Below are 25,973 nucleotides of genomic sequence, written 5' to 3'. Positions count from 1 at the left end.
TGCTCTAGGTACTGGTGCACACCAGGTCACTGAGCCTGAGCTCCTATAAGCCAGCACCCCTTGTGCCTGGAATAAAGGAAGGAGAAGGGGAAGGGAAAGGGAGAATGGAGAGGAGGAGCAGAAGGCAGGCAGGCAGGCTGTGCTGAACAAGCTCCTTATCAGTTGTCTGACTCAGAGATTATTCCTCTTTCAAGCATCCTATCTTCCAACTTGCCTGAAAAATCCACCCAGGACATACACTGCACGCAGCTCTGCTTTATTATGGTAAAGGGATTAAGATGAGTGCAAGATTCATGCAGAAGAAGGTTATCTCCTGGTTTATCTCTTGGAATGTCTCTTGGCGGGGTGCAGCTATGGGAGCTAATTGCAGGCAGCAGAAGAGGGCCTGACATACCAGGCCCTGCCTTTTAGTACAGGATCCTGTTGGGGAGACATCTGGAGATGTTGAAACACAGGATCCAAAGTGTGGGCAGATGTGCTGCCAGAAACAGATCAAGGCCTGTGCCTCCTCTGGCCACTAGAACAGGACATCTGCTTGTGCTGAAGGGAGGGTTACTGCTCTCAAATACAAGGACAGGAAGCCAGCTGAGCTGAGATCAGACTGTGAGACTTGTTTAACAACATCTCCTCTTCAAGATATTTGCCATCCTAAGGGGAATGGCCAGGAAAGCAATCAGTACTCCCTACAGAACACATCTTGGTGAAATATAGTAGTTGCCCCTTATTTGCAGTTTTGCTTTCTATGGTTTCAGTTATTCCAGGTCAAACTCAGTCTGAAAACATTAAATGGAAAATTCCATAAATAACTAATTTATATGCTTTAAATTGTGTACTATTTTGAGGTACATAATGAAATCTTTCATTATCTCACTCTGTCTTGCCCAGGATGTGAATCATTCCTTTGTCCAGGGTATCCACACTGTAGATGTTACCCTCCAGTTAGTAACTAGCTATCTTGATTATCCGATTGACTCTCACAGTATCACAATGCTTGTGTTAAAATAATAGCCTTATTTTACTTAATACTGTCTCTAAAGTACAAGAATAGAGATGGAAACACAGACATATCAAAGAGAAGCTATGCAAAAGTGCTTGCTTCAAGGTGAGAGTTCTTGATTTAATGAGGAATGAAAAAAATATTTGATGAGGTTTCTAAACCCACATATCTACTATCCATGAAATTATAAAGCAAAAATAAATTGCTAATAGATTTACTGTCACACCTCAAACTGCAAAAGTTATGGTTATAGTGTATAATATTGTATGTGATAAATACACATCAAAGGCAGGAAAAATATTAGAGAGCTCAGAACATCAAAAGTGGATCTAAGAACATATCCAAGAAGAGATTACAGTGACAGTGAATACAGACTGGACACCAGGTACCAAATGTATGTCACCTTCTTAAGGTCCCTACAACAACCTGAGAGTAAGTCTCAAAGTCCCAGCATGGCCTTTGAGAAGGAAAGCAGCTGTCCCCAGGTCAGATGTCTCATGAATGTCACAACCCAGGGTTCTAAAGTTCAGTGTGCTGGGCTTTAAAGCTCTGTGTGCTCCTCCCATCACCACAGCCAATTCTCAACTCTCAGGCTCTGGCCACACAAGCTGTCCTGGTGCTCCGCCTGAATTAAGATGTGCATGAAATCTGGAAATGGTTGGAGATCCAAAGCCATAAAAGGGAATGAGAACAGAAGGTAGGGCGTGAAGGACCTGCCAAGTGCTGCAGGAGATCAGAAGGGGGGAGGGACAAGAAAGAACTTGAGGCTGCAGACCATTTCCCAAGCCACAGAGGACCTGGCAGATGAACATCTTACCACCACTAGCTGGGCCATGAGATGCCTGCCTCCTGACCCAACCTCATGTCAAATCAATTGTTCACAGTTCCTCCCTTACACACTCCTGTGTTCTGTAGGGCCTCTAACCTCTTCCCAAGAAAACCTGTGGAGTTAATTTTTCTTCCCAAGGAAGGGGCTCTGGTAGGGTGTGGTCCGGCCATGGACTTGAATGGACACTGCCCCACCAGCAGTACCAGTCTCCCTCATGACGCCTCTGAGACTGGCCCAGGCCTGAGGCCCCAGAGGACAGTGCTGTGTGGGTGAATGGCTGGGAGCAGATGTGTAGTAGCCCTAGAGGTTTTGGTTTGTAATCTTTGTTTTGCAAGAAATGGGGATTTTTCTCTTCAAGAAGCACTCAACTTCCTTGAATTTTAGACTTTTCACAAATATTTTTTTAGGAGAAAAAAAAACCCTCACAGAATGCCTGCCCGAGCTACTCACTTCCACAATGAATCACAGACACAAAACCACAGCTATGTGGCTGACAAAGGAACTATGTGTTTTCCTACTTCATTATTGGAAATCATTTAGTGATCTTCACTATGTCATAGGCAGAGAAAGGGACAGACAAGCAGACTGATCTGTCCCTCAGGGTCCTAAAAGCACCCATTTATCACAGGATCATCATAAAACTGCACACACACACACACACACACACACACACACACACACACACACACGGTTTTCCCCTTTTAATCCTTTTCTGGGAAATTATGCTGCTGCGTTATAAATCCCTGCCCCAGCCCCTCTGCAAAAGCATTTGCACACCCATGTGTGGGTTCACATGTGTTCAGTACCTGGGGGAGGGGGAGGGAGAGAATAAGACACAAATCCAGTGAGTTCCTCGTGGAAACAAGTGTATGTTTCAGCCTTTTTTAAAATTACTGTTATCATAACACCACTTTACTTTGCTGAAGCGATTTTCACCAGGGAAGCTCACAGTGCCTTTTCTGGCGGTGGCAAATGAATTAACCGATGGCAGATTTACAGATGGAGTAACTGGAAAAACTACTGAGCCTATAAATCAGAAACTTCCTCAGTATTCCGGGCAAGGGGTGAAACCTGATATATATTTGAAAACCTAGAGCTCACAAGAAGTCACAGGGTGTGAGAGCCTCCTTTAGGAGGCTGGAGGCATCCTGTCCCCCAGATTTTAAGCTAGCCTCGAGCCATCTCCCACCTCCTAGGGTGAAGCTTGCTGACAAGCAGAGCTCTGTAAAGCGTGGTCTGCGGGGACAGAGTTTCCCTGGCCCTTGCCCATCCTTCCACTCCCTCTTTCTCCCTCACTCCTGAACCTTTCCCTTCCAAACCAAACTCCTAGAGGATTTAGGTCGCGCAGCGAGTACAGCCGCAAGCGCGCTCTGTTTATTGTTACTACTTTTCCAAGCCTGCTGCAGGAAGCTGCATTCATGAACGTTCTCCTGAAGCTGGCAAGCTCCCTTTGCTCCACACCTGGCTGTGAGGAACACTGGCCCAGGCCTTCAGGGCTCTCTGGAATTTTCTAAAGACCCCTGGATGCCCACGCCTCCTCCCAGTCATCCTCTGCACCTTCTCACTGGAGCCTGGTATTCCCGCACGTGCCCCACCCACTCATCCCAGAGGCCCTTCAGCAAAACATTGGCAAGCAAAGCTGCCCTTGGTTTCCTTGTTGTAAAGTGGGGTGACAGGAATCGCTGCCTCACAGGCATTGTGGGAACTGGCAAGTGTGCTGGAGTCTTCTACCTGCCCCTGCTGTCTCTGGAGAGGTTCCTTCACCCCCTCCCTTCCAGCCTGGTTCAGCCAGTGGGAACCCCCAGCAGGAAGTCAGAGGCAGGAAGAGAGTGGAGGTCCCCCTGCCACTGCTCCAGGGGTGATCCTTCCAATGGCTGTGTTACTCTGGGTTCCAGCAACTGCTGGTCCCATGCATGCCCCTTTAGACCTGGAGGTTTAGAGCTGTCCTGCACAGCTAGCCATGGCGCCCATCATCCTTTGCAGTTTCTGGGCACTCCTATCCATGCCTTTGTAAACTGTCCCTGTCCAAGGCACTTTCTTCCCTGCCAGAACTTTGATGCAGATAAGAAAAACTGAGAACTGAGCACTAAACTGTGTGACTCAGCACTTTCCCCACATTCCTTTATTATTCAATTCTGGGCAGTCAGCATAAGCAACAGCATTTTACACCCAATAGGCAGTGGCTGGTGCGTAACCAAATCACATGAAATTGAGGTCTGTCTGCTTCACAAGCCGTGCTCCCACTCCTGTGCCATGGTGTCCCCAGCACTAAACTGGGTGGTGCCCATACAGTGCTGGCTTCCTCTTTAAGCCGCCACAGATGAGAGGTTCAGACACAACCACACCACATTCATAACGCCCAGGGCCCAAAATTCTGCTTTACCATAACCCCAGCCACAACCCTCAGACCACACGAATGCTGCACCGTAATCCTACCCTAACCACCACTGCATTATTCAGTTGAACATCCCCCTAACCACAACCCAGTACCACCTAGTCCTACCCTAAGCACCTCCTAGCATAACCATAAGCCTAGACCTCCCGCTGCCCCACTGTTCCTGAGTGTGGCCCCAGTCCAGTGGCAGGTACAGCCCCTGCGTCCACTATTTAGACACAACAGGCCAAAAGATATTTGTACAAAATTCACTTCCTGAATGTCACTGAGCTGGTGACTGCTGTGGGGCCACAGGGAGGGGAAAGAGAAGAGGGTCAACTGGCACCATGCCTGGAACACAGCCAGGGTGGAGTAAATCCTATTGATGTCGATGATAAAGAAAAGGAAAAAGATCTGTAGCTTCCCCTACCGCGCAACTGCAGGCACTGGGGAGGAAGGGGGCCAAGAGCTCAAATCTCAGAGATTTGTAAAGGGTTGGGCCTAGGAGTAGGCGGGAAGAGTCCCTGATAGAGTCTGGATCTTGAATGTCCCCTAGAGGTCCAGGTACTGGAGACTTGGTCCCCAGAGAAGCTCGATTGGGAACTGACACATTTAGGAGATGGATCCTAGTGAGCCCTTAGGTCCCTAGGGGTGTGCCCTTGAAGGCTGTGGTGGACCCCTGGTCTCTTCCCTTCCTCTCTTGATTCCTGGCCATGAGGTGAGGAGTGAGCTCGGCCTCACACTCCGTACCACTGCTGACACCTAAAGCAATGGGTGGGTCTGCTACAGCTTGGACTACAACTTCCAAAACTGTGAGTTAAAATAAATCTTTTCTAAGTTAATTCTCTTTATGAGCCAGGTATTTGGTTACAGTGATAGGAAACAGACTAATGTAGTTCTCCTCTAGAACCAAACCCAAGATGGGGTCCTGATAGTCCTTAAACCTCAGAGAATTTAGCAAAAGGAGGCACCCAATCTTCTTCTGAGATTTTGGGGCTACCTCTATCAAATGTCCACCTTTAGGCATAAATAGGAGAAGGGAGAGGAAAGAGGAAGCATGCAGGAAGCAGGTACCATTTCCCTCAAATCTGCTCAGCTGCACTTTGTGGGGAGCAGGAGGAGGTGTTAAAAGGCCCAGGGCCACCTTCTCCCCTGAACACCCAGAGACCTGAGCTCAGCCTCTTCACCAGCCCAGAGGTGTCTACCCTGGGTTGAGCATGCAGAAGGAGATTCACTGGTTCTGCCATGTGGTGAGAACGAAGATACACTGGCCCCTACCTTCCTCACAACCTGCCATGGGACCCCTAGGCGCAGGCTCAAAGCATATCCAGAGGCCCACCTCCCTTTCAGAGGACATTCAGTTGCAAATCCAGCAGGAGCCACATGCTTTGTAGGGCAGACAAGGACAATATTCTCCCTCCCAGAAAGAAGCCACATACATAGGCTGTGTTTGTACAACTCTTGGGACTCCCATCCCAGACACTGTCTTGAAGACAAGACCTCACCAGGGTCTTGAAGCTGAAAGTCCAATGCAGAACACCCTACCTCCCTTCTCCACCAGGTTGGAATGGTGTGCTTCTGACACACCCAGTCTCTCCAGGCAGCCTCTGCTGGGTAGGGAGATGTGGTAGGGCAGGCAGGATTGGCTACCAAAGCACCATTCCGAAACCTTCACACAGCCTGTCCACACTTCCAGAACACACCCTGTGCAAACAGCAAGGAGAGGAGTGTGGATATTGAATAAAGCCCTCAGCTGAGACACAAAGATCTCTACTCTTATCACAAAGCAGTAGTAGGGCTGGGGACTTAGGTCAGTGGCATAAGTGCTTGCCTTGCAAGGGCACAGACTTGAGTTCAATCCCCGGTACCAAAAAAAAAAAAAAAAGAAAAAAAAGAAAGAAAGAAAAAAGCAGTAGTAGAAGTCAGATATGGTGGTGCATGCCTGGCATTCCAGCTACTGGAAGGGAGGTTGAGGCAGGATTCAAGACCAGCTTGAGCAGTTTAGTGAGACTCTCAAAACAAAAAAGACATGTGTGTGGGGGGGTACAGCTCAATGGTAGAATGATTGCCTAGCATGCATGAGGCCCTGGGTTCAATCCCCAGTAAAAACAAATAAACAAACAACAGCAGTGGCCATCTGCAACTTTAGATCTGGGAAAATAAAACCATCTCCACAGGCCTGACTGGAAGCCTCCACGAGCACCGTCCTCTGTGCCCTCCCCACTGAGCCTTTTCCTCTCCTAAACCCAGGGAATAGAATTCATGGGGCTCTCCTGAGGGCCAAGAGATAGAAGAAACTGGAAGGAGACCCCTTCCCAGCTACCTCTTCTCAGCCCTCTTCTCAGACTCTTGGCACCTGTTTAGGTCTGCTGTGTCCTGCTCCTGCTTATGCATCTGCCAACCTCAAGAAGTGAAGTTTTGCCCTCAGCTTGCCCTGGTTCTCAGACTACTTTGGCCCAAGGGTATCAGGCAGGCAAGCACGTACCTGCCAAGAAGAGTAGGAGGGGTAAGAGGAGTGGGAGGATGGGGAGGGTAGGAGGAGAGGGAGGGGCAGGAGGGCCCCTCCCCATCAGTGACATACTAGGGCGTGGGCTGAGTGCCAGCTGAAAGGTAATGGACCCAGGACCACCCTCCTTGCTCCAGGCACCAAGGGAAGATGCACCATGACGTGGAGGTCCTTTTAGTAGATAGCAACTTATTGAGGACCTGCCATATGCCAGCCACTGTTCTAGGAGCTTGGGCTATGTCAGCAACAAAACAGAGGTCCTTGCCCTCGAGGAGCTCACATAGAAGACAGGGAAAAACAGACATTAAACAAACATAATAATAAATGTCTTATTTTCTCATTGCTGAGACACAATACCAAATACTCACACGTTAAAGGAGGAAAAGTTTATTTGGCCCTCAGTTTGGAAAAGTATCAGCCCATAGTTGGCTGGCTCTGAGGGTGGGCAGCATGGCAGAGCAGCGTGGCAGAGGGAGCTTGCTCCTGCATGCAGGCAAGAAGGAGAGCACAGGATCAAGGAGGGAGGCAGATAAACCATTGTAGGCCACACCCCCAATGACCCACCTCCTCTGATCAGGCGCCACCTCCCAAATCACAGATAGTTGTCACATTCCCATGATCCAATGCTCCCCAAAGCCCCACCTATGAGCATATGAGACTTTAGGGGGGACTTTTGGACATAAACTATAGCAATAGGTAAATTATAGGCTTTCTTAGAAAGTGGAAAATAAAAAGTCCTATGGAAATAAAAAGTAAATCAAATGAAAATACTCTCAAATTGCATGTTGATAATATTGAGTAATGGAGAAATGGGAGACATCTTCCTCCTGGGAAGAAGCCAAATTCAAGGTTATCACATACAGCTGCATAAGCGGTGTATTGTACAACACCTATCGTAGAGAGGATGATGGTGTGTCCAGCAGCTAGAGTTAACCCTGAGGTTAAAATATTGAAAAGGTGATTGGAGGGGGCCTCACTGAGGAGTATGTATGTATGTTCTGGGAGTAAGCACATCTCCCAGTTCCTTGTCAAGGCCGCTAAATGACGACAAGTATTTGCAAGGCCCCTTTTAGTCCATGAACCAATCTTTCCCACACATTGCCTTAGTAGATCCTTACGGTGTCTCAGCGCGAAAGGAACTGTCTCTCCTGTTTCACAGGCAGGAACATTAATGCTCCATGCAGTTAGCAGTTTGCCCAAGGTCATGAGGCAGTTAGTGGCTCAACTGGGAAGCAAAACACGGTCTCCAGATTCCATGTTTATTCAAATAGTGGTGTTTTTTTTTTGGTACCGGGGATCGAACTCATGATGTGTGCTTGCAAGGCAGGCACTTAAGCCACTGAGTTAAATCCCCAGCCTCAAATAGTTTTTAAGATACTAACAGTTGAGACATTTCAGAAAGCCCTGGGGGCAGAATAATAAAAACAAACCAGGAAAAAGAGGGGAAATGCTGGAACAAAAAGGGGAAGAAAGGAAGGAAGGTGCTCGACCTTCAAAGCACCCTGAATGTGTAGAGGGTGAAGCCAGCAAGAAGGCACAGCTCAACAGAGGCGAAGAAGTGAGGTTGGGGGGTGCACAAGGAAAGCACACTGCTTTACCCACTGCCCCTTGCAAGGAGGATCTGAGGCCGGATGTCAGGGACAGCTACAGTCTGCCCTGATGAAAGGCTCAATAGTCCTTGTCTTCACCTTGGAAATGGGCAAAAGGGGCAGGAAGCACCTTCACCATCCAGGATGGAAAGTGGCCAAGACAGAGGCCAGAATATGAACCACATGGCTCCTGCACTGAGCGAAGGCCCAATTGATCCCTCTGCTCTAAAAATGTGGAAAAGAAAGCCAGGGAGGGTAAAGGCCTTCCCAAGGTCTCCCAGCACAAATCTGTCACTTGCCGTCAGAGAATGGTCTTGAGTATCAGGGACCTGAATGAGAGGGATGCCAAACAGGGAGCCATGCTGTGCTCAGGCGAAAGCAGAAGGCACACAGAAGCACTCGGAGGCTCGAGGGTGGGAAGCGGGAGCTGGCTGGGGCAGGGCCATGCGAGGCTTCAGATGGACCCTGAAGGAATCAGAATCTCCTGGATTCCTAGGACAGGTCCATAGTCTAGCTGCCAACCCTTGAGCTGCCTCAGTTTCCCCATCTATAAGCTCAGACAGTAAAGTGAAGAAAAACCTGTCTGATAAATGGGATACTTATATTGACTGTGACAGACATAGGGGTAGGCAGGGAGGTGAAGAGGGTTAGCATTTATCAGAACTACTGTGTGTTAGATACCCCATCCACCATTCTACCCGGAGTATTTCCATGAATTCTCCCAGGGCTTCTGTGCGATGGTGTTGTGGTTTATATGTAGATGTCCTCTCAAAGCTTTGTGTGCTCATAGGTGGGCTTCTGAGAGGTGATTGATCATGGGTGTGTGATACTCATCAGTGGACTAATTTAATTCATAGCTAAACGTGATGTTGGGAGGTGAGGCCTGGTTGGAGGAGGTGGTCAGCGGGGGTGTGGTGGGAAGTTTCTCTCTCCCTGCCTTGATTTCTCTCCGCTTCCTTTCTTCTGGGCCATGAGCAGGACTCCTCTGCCCTTCTGCCATGCTGCACTGCCTTTGAGCCAGCTGACTCTGGTCCATGAACTAAAATAAACCTTTCCTCCTTGAAGCTGTGGGCGTCAGGTATTGTGGCTCTATGATGAGAAAGTAAGACAGATTTGTGTTCGTTTCCTATATCAGAGCCAAAAACTCTGAGTTTTAGGGAGGTAGAGTGGCTTGCATACCCAGTCCGTGAGGGTCCTAGGGCTTAAATTCTGCCTAATGCCAAAGCCCGTGCTCCTCCCAATGCACACTGCTTCCTGGCACCTTTGCACTGCCAGAGCCAGGAACCAATCTTCATTCCCCATGCCAGTACCACAAGGCTGCTTTCCTGCCAGCCCAAACCAATCCCAATTCTAGGGTAAGGATGCCAGCATTTCTGGTTGGGAGGAAGAGGACACCATGTACAGGTTGCTGAGGTTTGGATTCGCTGTGCACAGCAGTTCTGGCTCCAACGTGTCAGGCTCTGGGACAGTCATTGTCATTCTTCTGGGGGATGCTAGCTTCCCTGTGTCCTTTGCCCCTAGGAAGGGATGCCTCGGTGTCCCATGCAATGACTCATGGTACAATGATCTGCTGAGAAATTATCTGCTCCCCCAAATGTATAGAGACCTTCCATTTGGGGGCAGAGCCTCCCCTCCACCACATTTCTGCAGGCCTGGGCAAGGCCTTAGGGAGAGGGAGGTAGCTCTCCCAGGAAATCACAGGCTCATGTCAGTAGCAGCAGGTTAAAGGTCACATGTGGAGCTGTGGAAGCCTAGACAGTGCAGGACCTACCAGACACCACTACTCGCAGGCATACACTACCACACAAGCTCACAATCCCCAGATTTTCTCCATCTCCCCACAGACAAAAGCACAGAGAGGCTGTGTGTAGCCCTGGCTAGGCCAGGCCAAGGAAGAGGGAGACTGGTAGACTGGGCCTGGGGGCTGTGAGTGCAGTAGATAATGGGTGCGGACATCAGCACACTAGCCAGGCGTGGTGGCACACACCTGTGATCCCAGCACAGAGAGACTGAGGCAGGAGGATTGCCATGAGTTTGGGGCCAGCCTGGGCTACACAGTCAGCTCAATGCCAGTCTGGACTATATAGCCTGTCTCGAACAAAAACTAGATCCATCAGCACACAGACCAAAATTATTGTCCTTCTGCACCTGACATTTTACTCCAGCAAGAAAAACAATTTAAAAAAAATAATAGCACTGGAGATTTAGCTTAGCAGCATGAGCACCTTCCTGGCGAGTGCAAGGTCATGAGTTCAACCTCTGGTACCAAAATAATAATAATAAAGCAAAATATCTAAAATGTTAGGGTCCTAGAGAAAAAGGTGCTTGGTACGAGTAGTTTTAAATGAACACGAGGGCCCTTCCAAGGGGGAAGGAGAGGAAGCAGCCATCGGTGAATCTGGGGAAGACTGGTCCGCTGTGGGTTGACTTCATCCCCACAAAACATATGCTGAAATGCTAACTTCTGGATCCATGAATGTGACCTGATTTGGAAAGAGAGTCTGCAGATATAATTTATTAGGTTTAGAAGCTGCCACACTGGATCAAGGTGGCCCTAACGTCCTTATAAGAAGAGATGACGCATAGACACATTAATAACAGAGGCCATATGATGACAGAGACTGAGATTAGGGTGGCTATAAGCCAGCAAGTGCCACGGATGGCTGGGAGCCAGCACATGTAGCAGAAGGACATGGAACAGAGACTCCAGCCCTGCAATGTCTTGATTTTGGGTTTCTGGCCTCCAGAACTATGACAGAATGAGTACCATGTTTCCCTGAAAATAAGAACTAACTGTAAAACAATCTGCCTTGAAAGCTAGAGATCAACATGCCAGGGCCTGCCTTACAGAGAGAAAATAGCGGGGTATAATCTTCCGCGTGACACTGGCTGTCACCATGGTAATGACCAGCTTGGGCGTATTTTCCTGGTAGGTTTTATTTTCAGGGAAAAATAGTATTTGTTGTTTCAAGCCACCCAGAACACATGATTTGTTATAGAAGACCCAGGAAACTGTTACAGGGTTCTGGGGAGGATGGAATAAGAAGCACAAAGGCCTCAAGGAGGGAGCATCCATAGCACATTTGAGGAAAAACCAGTTGGCAGGTGTGGCAGAAGGAGGTGAAGGAAGGGAGGAACGGTGAGGACTAAAGCTGGAGGTTTAGAGAGGTTTTGGGGACCAGAAGCCCTTGTGGCAAGCCTTTAATAAAAGGGAACTGTCACACTTTGGACCGAGAGTACCCGCTGGAGTGGGTGAGGGAGAGTGGGAGTGGGTGGTCCTTCAAGAGCTTCATCTCTTGATAGTAGTTTCCTCTTTGAATATGTTCAGCTTTCCTCTCTCCCTTCTTCCTTCTCTCCCTGCCTCACTCTGTCTCTGTCTCTGTCTCTGGCTCCCTGTGCCTTGTGTCTCTGTCCCTCTGTGTCTCTGTCTCTGTCTCTCTCTCTCTCACACACACACACACACACACAAGCTCTTTTTTTGTTCCTCTGCTCTTTTCCATCTCCTCCCCTCCATCCAAGTCCTCATGGAAAATAGAACTTGCTTGCCAATGGCTACCATGCCTTACAAAGAGCTCTACTCTTTGTAAATTTATTTACTCCTCCCTGTAATCCCATCGGGCAGAGGCTATTGACTCAGAGAGATTAAAATGTGTGCCTAATGCCACACAGCTGATGAGTGGTAAATCTAGAATGGAAACCTAGAATTATCTGAATCCAAAACCCAGGCTCCAGCCCTTAGTACTGAAAATATGATCCACGGTCCAGCAGCCTCTCCCACATTAGAGATGCTCGTCCCAGACTTGCTGGATCAGAAACCACATGTTGACAACTTCCCAGAAGATTCCTGCAGTGGGTGCACACTTGTGTACTCCATGGTTTTCCATAGCCTGCTGCTCCCTGATTCTTATAATCAGTCCCCCCATGTTCTCCCAGGCCCCCTGCCCAGTTGGCTCGCTGTTGCTCCCTAGGTGAGATAGGCCCTCCATTTCCCCAGGAAAGAAGTCTAGACCTGCAGCTCAAGAGCTGGCCTGGAGGGGTGTCCTGCCTGGTACCCAATACTCTCCCAGCCACTCCCTCTTGTTTGCCTCTGGGACATGGCTCTTGGCCTCTGCCTAGGGCGCTTCTAAAGGAAGCCTCTGGCCATCACCAGTGCCCCCAGCATCTGCCCTCCCCAGATATATCCTGCCCTATCCCCACTCCTAACGTGTTCACTGCATCGTGTCGCTCCTGTGTCTGGACACTCAGGGCCTGTCCGAGCTGCTATCAGGAGAGAGTGCTGCGTAGGAAACCTGGCCAAGCTCACAGGAAATGTCTGACACCACCAGGCACGCAGGACTTGGCCTCCCAAAGCAAAACACAGCTGGGCTGACAGCAGTGGCGGCTTGGACTTTCCCAGATTTCATGGCATGGCGGGCCCAGGACAGAGAGGGACTGGGCTGGCCCTGAGGCCACAGCTCATTAAGTACATTACAGTAGCCTCTGGCCAGGAAGCCTGTGAAAGCCAGAGGGCAGCCTGCTCGGGCCAGAGACCTCATCCAGGACGTTGGCCTTCCATTGTCTCTTGGCTCCCTGGGGGACTGAACACTCACACTCCTCATCTTCAAGCCATTATTTATTCATTCAACTTATGCTGGTTGGGCATCTGTCATATGCCAGGCATTGTGTTAGATGCAGGGATATATTCATGGAGCAGCAGGACACCATCCCTGCTCTCAGAGAACTGCTGGTCCAGGGGACAAATGAACAGACCACCCCAAGGCACAGTGAAAAGTGAAGGGAGCATGAAGTGCCTGCGTGGGAGTCAGCAGGGCCTCGCCTCTGAGCCTCTCAGCAGCACGTGGAGTGGCACCCTGGGCTCCACGTATAGGGTGATCCTTCAATGCCAAGTGGGCCCTTTTGTCAGGCTAACTCTGTAGCTTGCAGCAAGCATCAGAAAACAAATACGAACTGAGTACCTTCTGTGAGCCACCAATAGAGGAAGGAGCTGAGGGAGTCCCCGACACCCCGGGCATGACCCACAAAGCCCAGACCCACATGCAGGCAGGGGTCCTGCATACCTTCAGGGGCCAGCCAACAGGGCAGACAGAATCGGGAGAGGCTCTTTGTGTGGGAAGTAAACTGGGCCTTGAACAATCAGGAGTGGGTAAGCTGGAAGATTGGGGAAGGGAACCAAATGGTCCTGACTTGGATGCAAGGTCAGAGGACTTGCCAAGTGACATGAACATGCACAGGAGCAGTGTATGATAGTGAATGGGTAAATCCCCATGAGCCAAAAGAGACTTGCAGAGGGAAAGCTGATAGGTGCACCCACCCTATCCCTGGATGGCCCTCACCCCAGGCCCACTTCCCTCTGCCCACTGCTAAGGCCCTGTCAGTTTCCTCTCTAGTTTTCTTGTCCTTGCAGAGGGCAAATCTTTTTTCCCTTAGTTCAGCAAGACAAGGTTGCAACATTTCAGAAAGAACTTCCTAAGTAGAAGCAAATGGAAAAACCAACGTGAAAACCCCAAAGCAAAACACAACCCCCTCCTAGAAATGGACCAGTTTACAAAGTTCATATTTCCTGTCCTGAACTAGAAAAAGTCTAGCCAGATTGGCTGGCAAGCAGGCCAGGGACTCCTGCCCATGAAAGCTCCCTTGTCCACTTTTATTCTACTCCCTTCCCCTAGCTGCCCTTTCCCTTCTCTTCTGAGGAGAGAGGCTGGTGAGTGAGTGGACAGAGTGTTGCAGGCAGCTGAGTTATTTAGAAATATTATAGGCAGTCAGACAGGGCTAGGTCCTGCAAGGAGCCAGGGCAAAAACCCAGATATCTTGCAAGTGTGGGAGACAGACACCTCCTCCTCAGTGGGCCAGGCCTCAAGACGAAGGATCAAACAAATGCATCCACATCCTGAGGACTGATATTCTAAATAGTTCTCTATCATCCTGAGGAAGCCTGGAGTCACCATCCCCTCCCCCTAGGAAAGAGTCACTGCTACTTAAGAATGCCCGCTTCCAGCTCCTGAGATCCGCACCATGTTGGAACTTAGGACGCTGGGAAACCAAGCAACCAGCCTGCCTCCCTGCTAAGCAATAGTGAACCTACTGATGCACGGCCTAGAGTCAAACATCCCACTTCCACTACCCCTCTTCTGCTGTCCCCCCCCCCCGCCCCCCGTTAGCAAATGGGAACCAGAAATCTGAGCATCTCCTGGGAGGTTGACCATAGCAAATAAGGGGACTTCCTTCTACCATCTCTTTGAAGGCAAGTATTTTTATTACTGTTTTGCTGTATTCTGATTAATGGTACTGCTCTATTCAATATTCTGTTTTGATAAGTTCTATAATGTTCTGTATTTCATCTCATTTTGATATATGTGATTGAAAGAACAACTATTATAAAGATAATGAAATATACTGTGATACCTATTACTGTTATCCCGGTAACCTGCTGTGAAGTTCTGTACCAATTTCACTGTATGATCTTAGTTGGCTTTATTCTGTCTTGTTCTGTTGTATTTTACTACTTTCAAAATAAAATTAAAAAAAAAAAAACAAAAAAGAATGCCCGCTTCCTACATGACTGGCTTCCTTATTTGTTCCCAATTCAATTAATTTTACCTGAACTAATAATCGTATTGGCTAACTATAGTTATGTCCCACCTTATGTCCATCTGTCTTGTGAGTTCCCAGTTTCCCCCACTTTGAACCCATCTCACCTCATGATTTTGCTGTATAAAAGTCCCTGAAAAAGACAGAGTTCTTGGCAACCCACTCAGGACCCCTTCTGTCTCTCTCTCTTTTTCTCAATAAATACATTCTGCTCTTAACCTCCATTGTTCCTAAAACTCATTCTTCGATTTTAGAGGACATGAACTCGAGGACATAGTATGTTAGGAGTTTCATTCCCCTATATCAAGAGGGGTCTCTGAGGAGGAGCCCTTCGGACTGCCTGCCCTCATATTTTTAGGAGGAGGAGGAGGAGGAGGAGGAGGAGGAGGAGGAGGAGGAGGAGGTGGAGGAGGAGGAGGAGGAAGAGGAGAAGGAGGAGGAGGAGGAACATTTATGGAGAGTGTACATGTGCATCAAGCTCTGTCATAATCTGTTGTGTTTAATCTTCACAACAATTCTATGATGTAGGAATTAGTGCTGTCCCCTCCTGACTGATGAGCAATCAGAGACACAAAGAGGTAAGCAACTTGCCCACGTGACCTACCTAGGAAGTGGCAAAGCCAGAACAGAAGCCAAGAGACCCTGAGGTAGGAACACACCCCCCTCAGCTTTCTTCTGGGCCACTGGAAGGGAAAGACTTCACCCTCATACCCACCCCTCCATCCAGCCTGGCAAAGGCCCTGCCAACCCCAACCCTTGGTCCCCTGTCCCATAGCCCTGAAGGAGTGGGAGAGGGGAGGCATGGGCAGGAAAGCAGGAAGGACAATGCCTGTCTTCCCCATGGTCCTGAGGGACTATCCTGACATACTCGGAGCCCTGGACTCCCACTGAAGAAGGGACTTACCTAGTTGGTGACAGCTGTGGTGCCAGGGCCTGTGTTCTGGCCTCAGGGCCTTCTCTGGCTGTGCTGCTTCTGCGGAGGTTGGGTGTCCTCTCAGCTGAACGTCGGGGGGCTAGCCTGGAGTTCTGAGGGTCAAATTCCTCCTCGGGAATGACCTCCTCACAGCGAGCCCCTCGGAAGCCAGAGCGACAGACGCAGAGCTGGGGCCGGCTGCAGGAGCCTCGGTTCTGGCAGGGTGGCTGGCACACAGCTGAGGAGATAAGGAGCAGGATGACGGCTGGGTCAGGCACCCAGAGGCCACGGGCTGCCAAACACCCTCCCGATAGAGGGGTTCCTGTCTCAGAGAGAGGACTGAGCGCTGCTTGGCCCTTCCTTCAGGCAGGAAGCCAAACTGCTGGCCTCAGAAGCTTCCCTGGGCCCATTTCTCTCTCCCTACCACCCACAAGCCTCTGGGATAAGATTGGCTTTAATTTGGGACAAGTGAAAGATGGAATAACCAGAGTTGTGGGCTCAACAACACTTCCAGCAGAACACCTGAAGGGCAAATGAACTGCCTGCCCTCATATTTATACTGAAATGCCCACTCCTGGAAGGCTGAGAGCCCATGAAAGACATTTGATTTTGTGCCCTTGGGTAGCCCCAGAATTTAGAAAGAGGACTGGCAGAGAGTAGAGACTCAGTAAATATTGAATGAATGAGTGTTGAGTTGTTTGGGTTTTCTGTTTCTCATGACCTGAGTGACCCTAATCTCAGCCTCAGTTTCCTCTTGAATCATGAGGAGTGGGCAGAATCAGCTGGGGGACGCTAAGGGTCTCCCAATATGACCTTCAGCATGACAGCCTCTCTTGTTTTTCTCATGAGAGCAATTTCTCTCAACCCCCAGCTCTCCTTAGTTAGGTAGGATGAGTCTACCTCCCGGCACTGGGGACAAAATAGGGCTGAAACTGGGCTTCTTCCTCCAAGTCAGCACTGCACATCAGCCACCAGACGCCAGGCTGTGATTTTCTCTCTCCACTGCCCTTCACCACCTTGTAGCATCCAGAGTCACACCCAGTGACTGAAGGCCAAGGGAGAGTCACATGCAGAGGCCCACGCTGGAATGCAGAGCCCCGCCAGTTCTCCTCCCAGGACCTCCCGTGGTCTGGCTCAGACGGGGCCCTCTAAACCCATTGTCTCACCCATCTGTTGTTCTTATATACTCAGTAAACAGTTGTTGAGCGCTCCTGAGTTCTAGGCAGTGAGGACAATGTCTACCCACATGGGGCTTGCAGTCCAGCAAGAGAGACCAACAGAAAGCAAGAAAATAGTGCTGTGTAGCACCAAGGGCTGTGAAGACAGTTAACCAGGATGACATAGTGTTCCGGGCCCATGCTGATGGCGGGGCAGGGCCCTCTCTGAGCAGTGAGATGGGAGTAGTGCAGAGAGTGGACTGGGGACCTCCAGACAGAGACTCCCAGGCAGAAGCTCAGGGGAGCACCAAGCCCTGAAGGCTCAGGGGATCCAGGGAGGCTGGGTCCAGTGCGGGGAGGAGGAGTAGGCAAGGTCATTCCAGGGCACCAAAAATGTGAAGGCAAATACACCTTGTCGTCTCAGTTATTTCAAGTTTATTAGTGAAAATACCCGGCACCCTTACCCAGACTAGGTTTCATCTGGGTTTTTGTTGGCTGAACTCTCCTTTCTGGAAGGAGTACTAGAATTCAAACCAGAGGCCGCTCTGGACAAATCACTTCAAAATTCCACGTGGCCCATGACACTTCCCTCCCAGAGGCCCTCAGTGGTTCCCTGGGAACCTTCAGGACACAAGTCCATTGCTCTAACACTGGAGGAATACCAGCACTAAAGATACTCCCGAGTCTCACCCCTAACAACTTTCTAAGTCCACCCGCCCTGGCTGAACTGGCCGTCTGCCCACTTCTGGCCTCTGCTCTTTTTCCTTTCTGCCTTCACCTGTGCTGTGTCCCCTCTCAGGAACATTTCCCCCTTCCTGCCCACTTCCCTAAGTGCTATCATTCCCTCAGGGTGCCTCCCCTGAGGACTGTCCTCTCACCAGCTACTCCCCCACTGGCCATCTCCAGAGTGCCACCATCAGCGTGACAGGCTAACACTAACACAATCACTGTGTCCCATGAGAGAAGCTCCACTCCAGTGAGCGCTGGCAATACAGAAGGCACGGTACCTTGTGCCACTATCTCATGTCATCCCCACAACAGTCCACTCAGCAAGTGTGACTGTGATTCCCATTTTACAGATGATGCCTCTGGAAACTCAGACTGGTGAAGAGACTTGGTTCAGGTCACCCAGCTGACAGATGGTGGAGCTACCCTCACTGACCAGGGCTAGTATGGCTTTTCCCGGCTACCATCTCTGAGCCTTGTCCTGGAGTTGAGATTAAAACAAGAGATCCCCTGGCTTCAAGTTAGCCACCAAATGTGCCCTAGGAAACCCTGTGCAGGGAAACTATACTCTGCTCTCAGACCTGGTGACATAAATCTCAGAACCCCATGAAACCCAGAACCCCTTGCCTCTCCAAAGCCCACAGAGTAAATTTTAGAGGATGAGGGAACCAGTTCATGCATTCAATGATCATTCTTAGTGCACTCTCTCTGAGGCTTGTGATAGCGTCTCTAGCTCATAGAAAACAGGACACACAGTCCATAGGATGAGTGCTGTATCTACCAGAGCGTCTAACCAGGCTGGTCAGAAAGTAGAGAAAGTCAGGAAGACTTCATTGAGGGGGCAGTGCTGACCAGGACACAAGGGATGAGTGGGTCGGATATTGTGCCCTCTAAGCACACCCAAGGACCACCCCACCTAGCCAGCAGAGATGGGCAGATAACAGCTCTCACTATAGGGGTCCAAGTCCAGGATCTTGGGATCCAGGGCTCTTCTCAAGGCCCCGTAAGCAATCATTGTAACCAGAACAGTTCCCCAAGGCACCATGCAGGATTAGGATGTATTGGTTGGCCACCATTCCACGAGCCCAAGCAGAGTTGCCCTTTACCTGACTGCCTGTTGGGCCTTTGTTACCACCCCTAGAGACACAGCCAGCTGGAGCCTGCCCAGCAGTCAAAACGCTAGAGATGGCAGACGTGCCCAGGTCAGGTCTTGGCCTTGACATTCTTTTAGCAGAAGACAAGCAAGAGAAGGCCTGAATGGACACAGGTCTCCACCAGAATAGGTGAGGGAAGGATCATCCCTTTAGTAGAAAGCTGGCTTGCTTCCCCCTCCACTCCTGAGCTCCAAGCAAGGCCCACCCTTGGCTTTAGCAGTGAGATCTCTCCCTCATTCTCTGGAAACCTCCGGCTCCCATCCCTGCTAGCAGAGTCCTGTGCCTCGCTCTGACCCACTCACACCTGGTCCCGCCTCATTTGCTAATATCTTCCACTATCATTAACAAGCACCTCCCTCAGGCTGACTAGGAGCAGCAGACACAGAGATGAAGAGCAAGACCCTTCCCCACGCCCATGGAGGTCCTGGACCAGCAGCGAATTTGGTCCTCAGTGTGGACTTTGGCACAATGAACAGCTCCAGGGAAAATGATGGAAAGAGCATTTTATATATGTGTGTTATATCATGGTAAATAAAAGTTCTAACAGGCTTCTCAATCAGTTGGGTGTGCTGGCAGCAAAACACCCGCTTGGGAAGGTAACCTTGCAGGACCAACCACATAGCAGGCAGCCATGGAAAGGCAGCTCCTTCTAGTTTCTGGTTTTCAGAGTTTTGAAGCAGCTCTCACCTGCAGTATCTGAGTCCTACTTGGAGTGTTTTTAACAAGTTTCCGCAAGATGCAGGGTTCCTAACTTCCTCATTGGAATGATATACATGTTATTCCGGGCTGAGCATATGTATTATGGAATTTCAGTGTAAATTCTTCGTTTCTTTCTCCAAGTAGTCATCTCCAATTGGCCCATAAGGATGGCTCCAACTGCGTAAGACAGGAGTAGTCTGACAATTTTTATTGCTTTACCATAAAATAAAGAAAATAAATTAAATTTCCTGATTTTTTATGTAATACTATTTTTCCTACTCAGAAGAGTGTCTTTTGGGAGGAAGGAGTGTTAAAATGTTCTTAAAGGTGATGGCATGTGGTGGCTATTTTTTCTTTCCCTAACATCCTCACTTGGATAAATGAATAGCTGGCCACTGTACATTGGTACTTGAGAATTTTATTTTATTTTATTTTTTAAGACTACGAAGAATTGGGGCTGGGGATTTAGCTCAGTGGCATAACATCTGCCTTGCAAGCAGGTGGTCATGAGTTCGATCCCCAGTACTGATAAAAAAAAAAAAAAAAAAAAGACTACGAAGAATTTATTAAGACAAAGGAAATCCTTTGTGTAAGGAGGCAGAAGGGGGCCTGCAGTGGGTGACCCTGAGAATTTTAAAATATATTCTAATGCATAAAATTGATACTGTACTGGGCATGGTGGCACATGCCTATAATCCTGGCACTCTAGGAGGCTGAGGCTGGAGAATCACAAATTCAAATCCAGCCTAGGCAACTTAGCAAGACCTTTTCTCAAAATAAAAGCTTTAAAAAGAGGCTGGTATGTAGCTCAGTGTGAAGGTCCTGGGTTCAATTTTTTGTTTGTTTTGGGTTTTTTGGTACCAGGGATCAAACTCACAACCTCCCACTCTCCAGCAGGCAGGTGCTTGTGGCACTGAGCTAGTTCTGGGTTCAATTCTTAATACTACTGCCAAGAGAGACAGAGAGAGAGAGAGAAGAAGAAGGAGGAGGAGGAGGAGGAAGAGGAGGAAGAGAAGGAAGAGGAGGAGGGGGAGAGAGGAGAGGAAAGGAAAGAAAAAAGAAAGCGAGTATGAGGTCATGAGTTTGATGCCCTGCCCTGTACCACAGAGAGAGAGAGAGAGAGAGAGAGAGAGAGAGAGAGAGAGAGAGAGAGACAGAGACAGAGACAGAGAGACAGAGAAAGAAAGAAAGAAAGAAAGAAAGAAAGAAAGAAAGAAAGAAAGAAAGAAAGAAGACTAGCACTTAGGGAGGGAGGGAGGGAGGGAGGGGCAAGAAGGGTTGTGTTTATTTAGTCTAAAGGAGACTGAAGCTTAGGGGCCAGGGGTTTGGCTCTGTGGTATAAGCGCCTGCCTGGCAAGCATGCGGTCATGAGTTCAATCCCCAGTACCAAAAAAATAAATAAATAAAGGAGGCCGAGGGAAAGCATTACTATGTCAAATAAGCATAAATTTCAAATTTTAAGCATCAGAAATAAATTGGCCGTCTCAGAATCACCACAGGAGGGGCTGCAGCACAAAGCAAAGAGGTTGAGCCCGAGTGCCTGGGAGAGGCAGCTCCATACAGAGCTGTGGGACTGTAAGAGAGACAACCTCCAGCCAAGGTGGGGCAGGAAGACTTCAGCCCCTGAGAGCTCTCAGAGTGGAGAGCTTACAATAGTTCTCAGAGTAGCCTTCTACCTGACAAATCAGCCCTGCATGAGTCTAACGAGTGTTCATTGGTTAAGCATTGGTGAAAGGCCATCAGCATGATGCCATGGTGTCCATGTACGGCCCTTGAGGGGTTGATCTTCACTAGGAAAAACACATTCCAGCTCCTTCCTGCCAACTGACCGCATCCCCAGACAACTGGAAGTCTTGTGCCCATTTGCCAACGTCCGTCTAGAGCCACAGGGCTCTTCCAGAATGAATCTTGTCTTTTCCAACCTCCCCCGGCCCTGTTTTCTTCACTGAGCACTGGAGATGTGTAGAGCTCAGCTCTATGGAGTTAATGGATGCCAAGAAAGGAAGGAAGGAAAGAAAACTCCTAAAATTTCTTTGAAAGCAAGAACTGGAAGGCATTGTTCCCAACACTCCCACCTTCCTGGCCGTGCCCCTTCCACCTTCACTCCGCTCCGGAGCAGTCCAGCAGAGATATGCTCAGACTTTCCGCACACAACCCCTACATTTGGGAGGAGATCAAACTCAATTGGTTAGGCCTGGTGGGGAAGGGGGATTCTAGAAAAAGTTCCTGCCGTGCAACCAAGCCACTGCCATAATCTGCTCAGAGCCTCTGGAGATCAACTACTTGGTAGCTGAAAGAACATGGGATGGGAAGCCAGGTGGATTCGACTGAACACCAGTTCAGCCACATCCCAGTTGACAAGCTTGGACCCATCTCATCTCACTGAGATGCCTCCCTGAGTGTCAGTTGTCTCATCCATAAAACGAGACCAGTGATTCCTGTCTCAAAAAGGTGTCGCTAAGTCTCCACCAAGATCCTGGATGGGGACATACTTTGCAACCGCTAGAGCTGTGTTGTTCAACACAATCTAGTACTGCAGCCTTGAGCTGTATGTGGCTATATAAATCAAAATGAAATAAAACTTAAAACTCAGTTCCTCAGTGTCACTAGCCACATGCCAAGTCCTTAACCGCCACATGCCATTCATGGCTACCGTCTGGGACAGCAAGATACAGAATACCTTCATCATCACAGGAAATTCTAGGGAACAGCCCTGTAAAGCTTGTAAAAAAACAAAATGCAAGTAAGATGGATTCTACACTTCTCTGCCATCTAGGAAAAAAATGAGAGTCCAGGTCCTGGTGAGGGAGACAGTGCAGTGGCAGTTGCCTTCAGGGGGAGCACAGCCAGTGCCTCCCCCCCATATTCTACTACCAGGCAGGGCATCTGTCATCCACTCCCTCTCCTGAGTCCCAGAGATATCTCCTCCCTCCATCTGACCCATGAGACGAGGCACTGACTACAGGTGGGCTCCTGAAACCTTTCCCTTTCTCCAAATTTTCTAATGACACTTTTAGGAAGAGGAATCTCAGCTCCAGGACAGTCTTGAGGCTCTGCCCCCACACCTGATACTCAGCTGCTCCTCAGGTTAAACCTCTACTTTTCCTAAAATCTGTGTCCTGGCATGCAAAAGACCTCTCCATTGAGCTACCTGATGCCTCTCTAACCCAGAAGCCTTTGCTGAACTGGCAGCTTCTAACCATCCAGAATACTTCTCTCAGTCCCTGCCTGGGTACCTCATCTGAGACCACAACTGGAGGCTTCAGTTTCTCCCTGAAATTTGCTCACTGGGGTGTCCACCTGTGGTTATAGAGCTGTAACTCTATAACCATGACCTTTGGTTTCCACGGGAACATAACCCGGATATAGAGACCCCCAAAATCCCTGTCTGGCTTTCCTATACTTCTGAACCCACCAGGGGCACTGCACACACAAGTCCTGTCCAGGCTCCATCTCCCCCAGGCCCTGGCCTAGGGTCTGAGCCCCGAGGCTTGGTGAAATCAGGGCCCCAGGGTTTCACCTCACTCCCACACAGCTGTGCTGGGCCACTGCTCAGGACTGCTGGAAACAGCACAGGGGCTCAGCGGCCGGCCAAACGCCCAGCTCCAAAATAGCAGTTGTGTTCACATAAAAGCTTCTAATGAGAGAAAGATGCCGTTCTTGGCCCCTGGAGCACTCTCTGCAGACGCCCGTCTGGCAAGCCAAGTGGGCCTCTACCGTTTGGCGGCCGGAGGGACGGAAGGGGAGGTGTGAGTCAGACCTTGGCCCTCGCCTCCCAGCCTGGACCGCCCTGTTAACTGCATTAACAAATGCTACGAAGCTGGGCCAGTTTGGGGTGAGGGCCAGGGCCTAGGGCAGACAGCAGTCCTAATTCCCGCCAGCTCTAGCAGGCATGAGGAGGGAGACCTCTGGGCACATCCAGCCCCATATCCCTTGAGGACCTTTGTGGGAGAGGTGGGCTTGGGAGGCCTTGGTGCCAGAGGGCCCTGTGGAAGTGAGAGGGTAGGATGGAGACCTGGAACAGCCACCATCATGCATGAGCCCATGACAACTTTTCCTGTGACAACTCTTCCTGCGACATGGAAGATATTTCTGTGACTGACATGAAACCATCTACCCCTGGGGCACCAGCTCCAGGCCCAGACCCCAGGAATGTCAGGAGGAAACACTTGCTACTCAGCAATGCAAAGCAGAAGCACCAGGAGCATGTGGCCTTGCTATAGGTATTGTTTGGATGTGTTTAACCATGTGACTTTGGACCAGATCTGTTCTGTGAGTCTTACTCCTTTACTGAGTGAGTGACCATGGACCTAATACTTACTACTTTCCAGGATGGGAAACAAGATAGACATTGTCCTTTTTTTCATGGAGCACCCAACTTGGTCAGAGGGACCATCACTAAATAAGTAAACAAAGAGTTAGAACAGAAATGGTGATGTGAGCCATGGAGGCAATGGTTAAGGGACCCAGATCCAGAATCATAAGGCTGGAGCGGGGCAGTTCTTGACCAGGTGGCTGAGGGTATCCCCTTAGAGGAGAGATGCCCAAGGCAGAGACTGGAAAGATGGCCAGGGACCAGCCACATAGAGAAGGGGAAACGTGGGACGGGAGAGGGCAGCATGTGCACGACCTGGAGGTGACACATTCCAGGAATGCAGCCTGGATTCTGTGAGCTGTGGGAGAGCATGGAGCACCCAGTCTTCAAGCTGGACTGTACCGAGGGGTTCTGCAATGAGAGACCAGTGGATGCATCTGGGCCTAGCAGGGGGGCAGCCACAAGACTGTGAGAGAGGCAGCAGAGAGCACAGACACATTCAAAGGGAATTGAAAAGACAGCCGAGGGCTGGGGATTTAGCTCAGCGGCATAAGCACCTGCCTTGAAAGCAGGCAGTCATGAGTTCGATCCCCGGTACCGATAAAAAGGAAAAAGACAAAAAAAAAAAAAAAAAAAAAAGAAAAGAAAAAAAAAAAGAAAAGACAGCCAAACAGGCTTGGGCAGAGATTAGTGTCCCGGGAGCCTAAAAGCCTACGAAAGAGGACGGAGTCCCAAATGCCCCCAAGTGTCTGAGGACACCATTTCACAGGGGAGGTGAGATCTGAATGAGGAGTTGGCTCAAAGGCAGGGAAATCACAAATTTGATTTGGTTGTTGGGCTGTTTGGGATGCATCATAAGCCACAGACAGGAGCCTGGAGGTCAGGAGAGAGGTTGGGCTAAAATATATGTAAATCTGGCCCAGAGACAATGTCTTCATCTATGAGAAAGCAGTAGATCATTTCAGTACCAATGCAGTGAGAAAGAAAAGAACAGAACCCAAGACTGAGTCCTGGGAAATCCAAAATTTAGTAATAAAGAGAAGAGAAGCAGCAGTCAAGGAGAGAGGAGGGGACCAGGACACAAAATAGCAGGGCGGCCCCTCTAGGGTTGAAAGATTAAAGTGTTCAGTGCATCCTAGCAGAGAAAGTACTGGGTGTTAATGGTATCCTGTGTGCTGATTGTCTGGCACAGGTGCCTGTGACAATGTGCGACATTTATGCTAGGCTGGATCCCATGGCTCCTCTTTGGATTTAGAAGATCTTAGGAAACTCAGCCTTAAGACAATGGATAGTAAAACAGAAGCCAGCAAAGACACTAAGAAGAGACTGTTGGGAATAGAGGAAGGGAGTTACCAGGTCACCTGTGGGATCTATTGCCCATTTTAACAAACATGTACCAAGCACAGACAAAAGACACCGGCCACTGTATAAAGAAGGCCAGATATTCCACTGGTGTCAGAGGACCAACATCTGGCTTCAGGAAGCTCCTAGTCAAGGACATTTCCTAAATACTCCATTGGGCAAAGAACCTCAGGGAATAGTCACCTGTTTACCAGGAAGATCCACACGGTATCTTGTTGGGACTGCACCTTCTTATTGGCTAGGTCTCCACAGGCGTCATAAATTATTCCCTCTGCCCTCCTCTCCACCATTCCCTGCCAACTCTTGGGTCCTGTAGCATGGTCCATGCAGAGATTCCCATGTGCTCAAGCCTCTGGCTCTCAGCAGTTCTAACCAGTCAGTAACCAATTTATTTTGAAACAGTTAATAAAAAACATGAAAATTCCACCATATCCTGACCATTTCCTCTAAGCACTTTCCATAAGAAAGGCCTGGGCAGACTACTCCATGTGTAGAGCTCTATTATTACTATGAACACTATGCTCACCTCTATTGATACCAGGGGAAACTGAGACTTAAGATCACTCGTGATCACCATGCTATCAAGTGTCAGAGCAAGGGTTTGAAGCCATGGAATCTGGCTCCAAAACTGGGCTTAGCACTTGCCAGTCTTCCTCTCAGAGATGGGGTCATAAACAAGGATAGCATGGGTGGGGCCGGGCAACTTCCCCCAGAGGAGCCAAGAGGAACTCAAATCAGGACAAATAAGGTCTTCATTGGACTGA

General features: G+C 49.3%; 1 protein-coding gene across 1 annotated transcript in view; it reads right to left on the bottom strand.

Moving 5' to 3' along the window:
• Ltbp2 (latent transforming growth factor beta binding protein 2) overlaps positions 1–25,973 on the bottom strand; it is a 98,938-nt gene that overhangs the window by 61,064 nt on the left and 11,901 nt on the right. The window contains 1 exon segment of the mRNA XM_013155289.3: positions 15,788–16,034. Within this exon segment, the coding sequence (XP_013010743.2) occupies positions 15,788–16,034 (247 nt within the window).

Source organism: Cavia porcellus, unplaced genomic scaffold (assembly GCF_034190915.1).
Source record: "Cavia porcellus strain 051 isolate PalLab524CR breed Dunkin Hartley unplaced genomic scaffold, mCavPor4.1 scaffold_31, whole genome shotgun sequence".
NCBI classification, from domain to species: domain Eukaryota; kingdom Metazoa; phylum Chordata; class Mammalia; order Rodentia; family Caviidae; genus Cavia; species Cavia porcellus.
The sequence above is the reverse complement of the archived record's forward strand: the minus strand, read 5'-3'. Positions and strand labels throughout refer to the sequence as shown.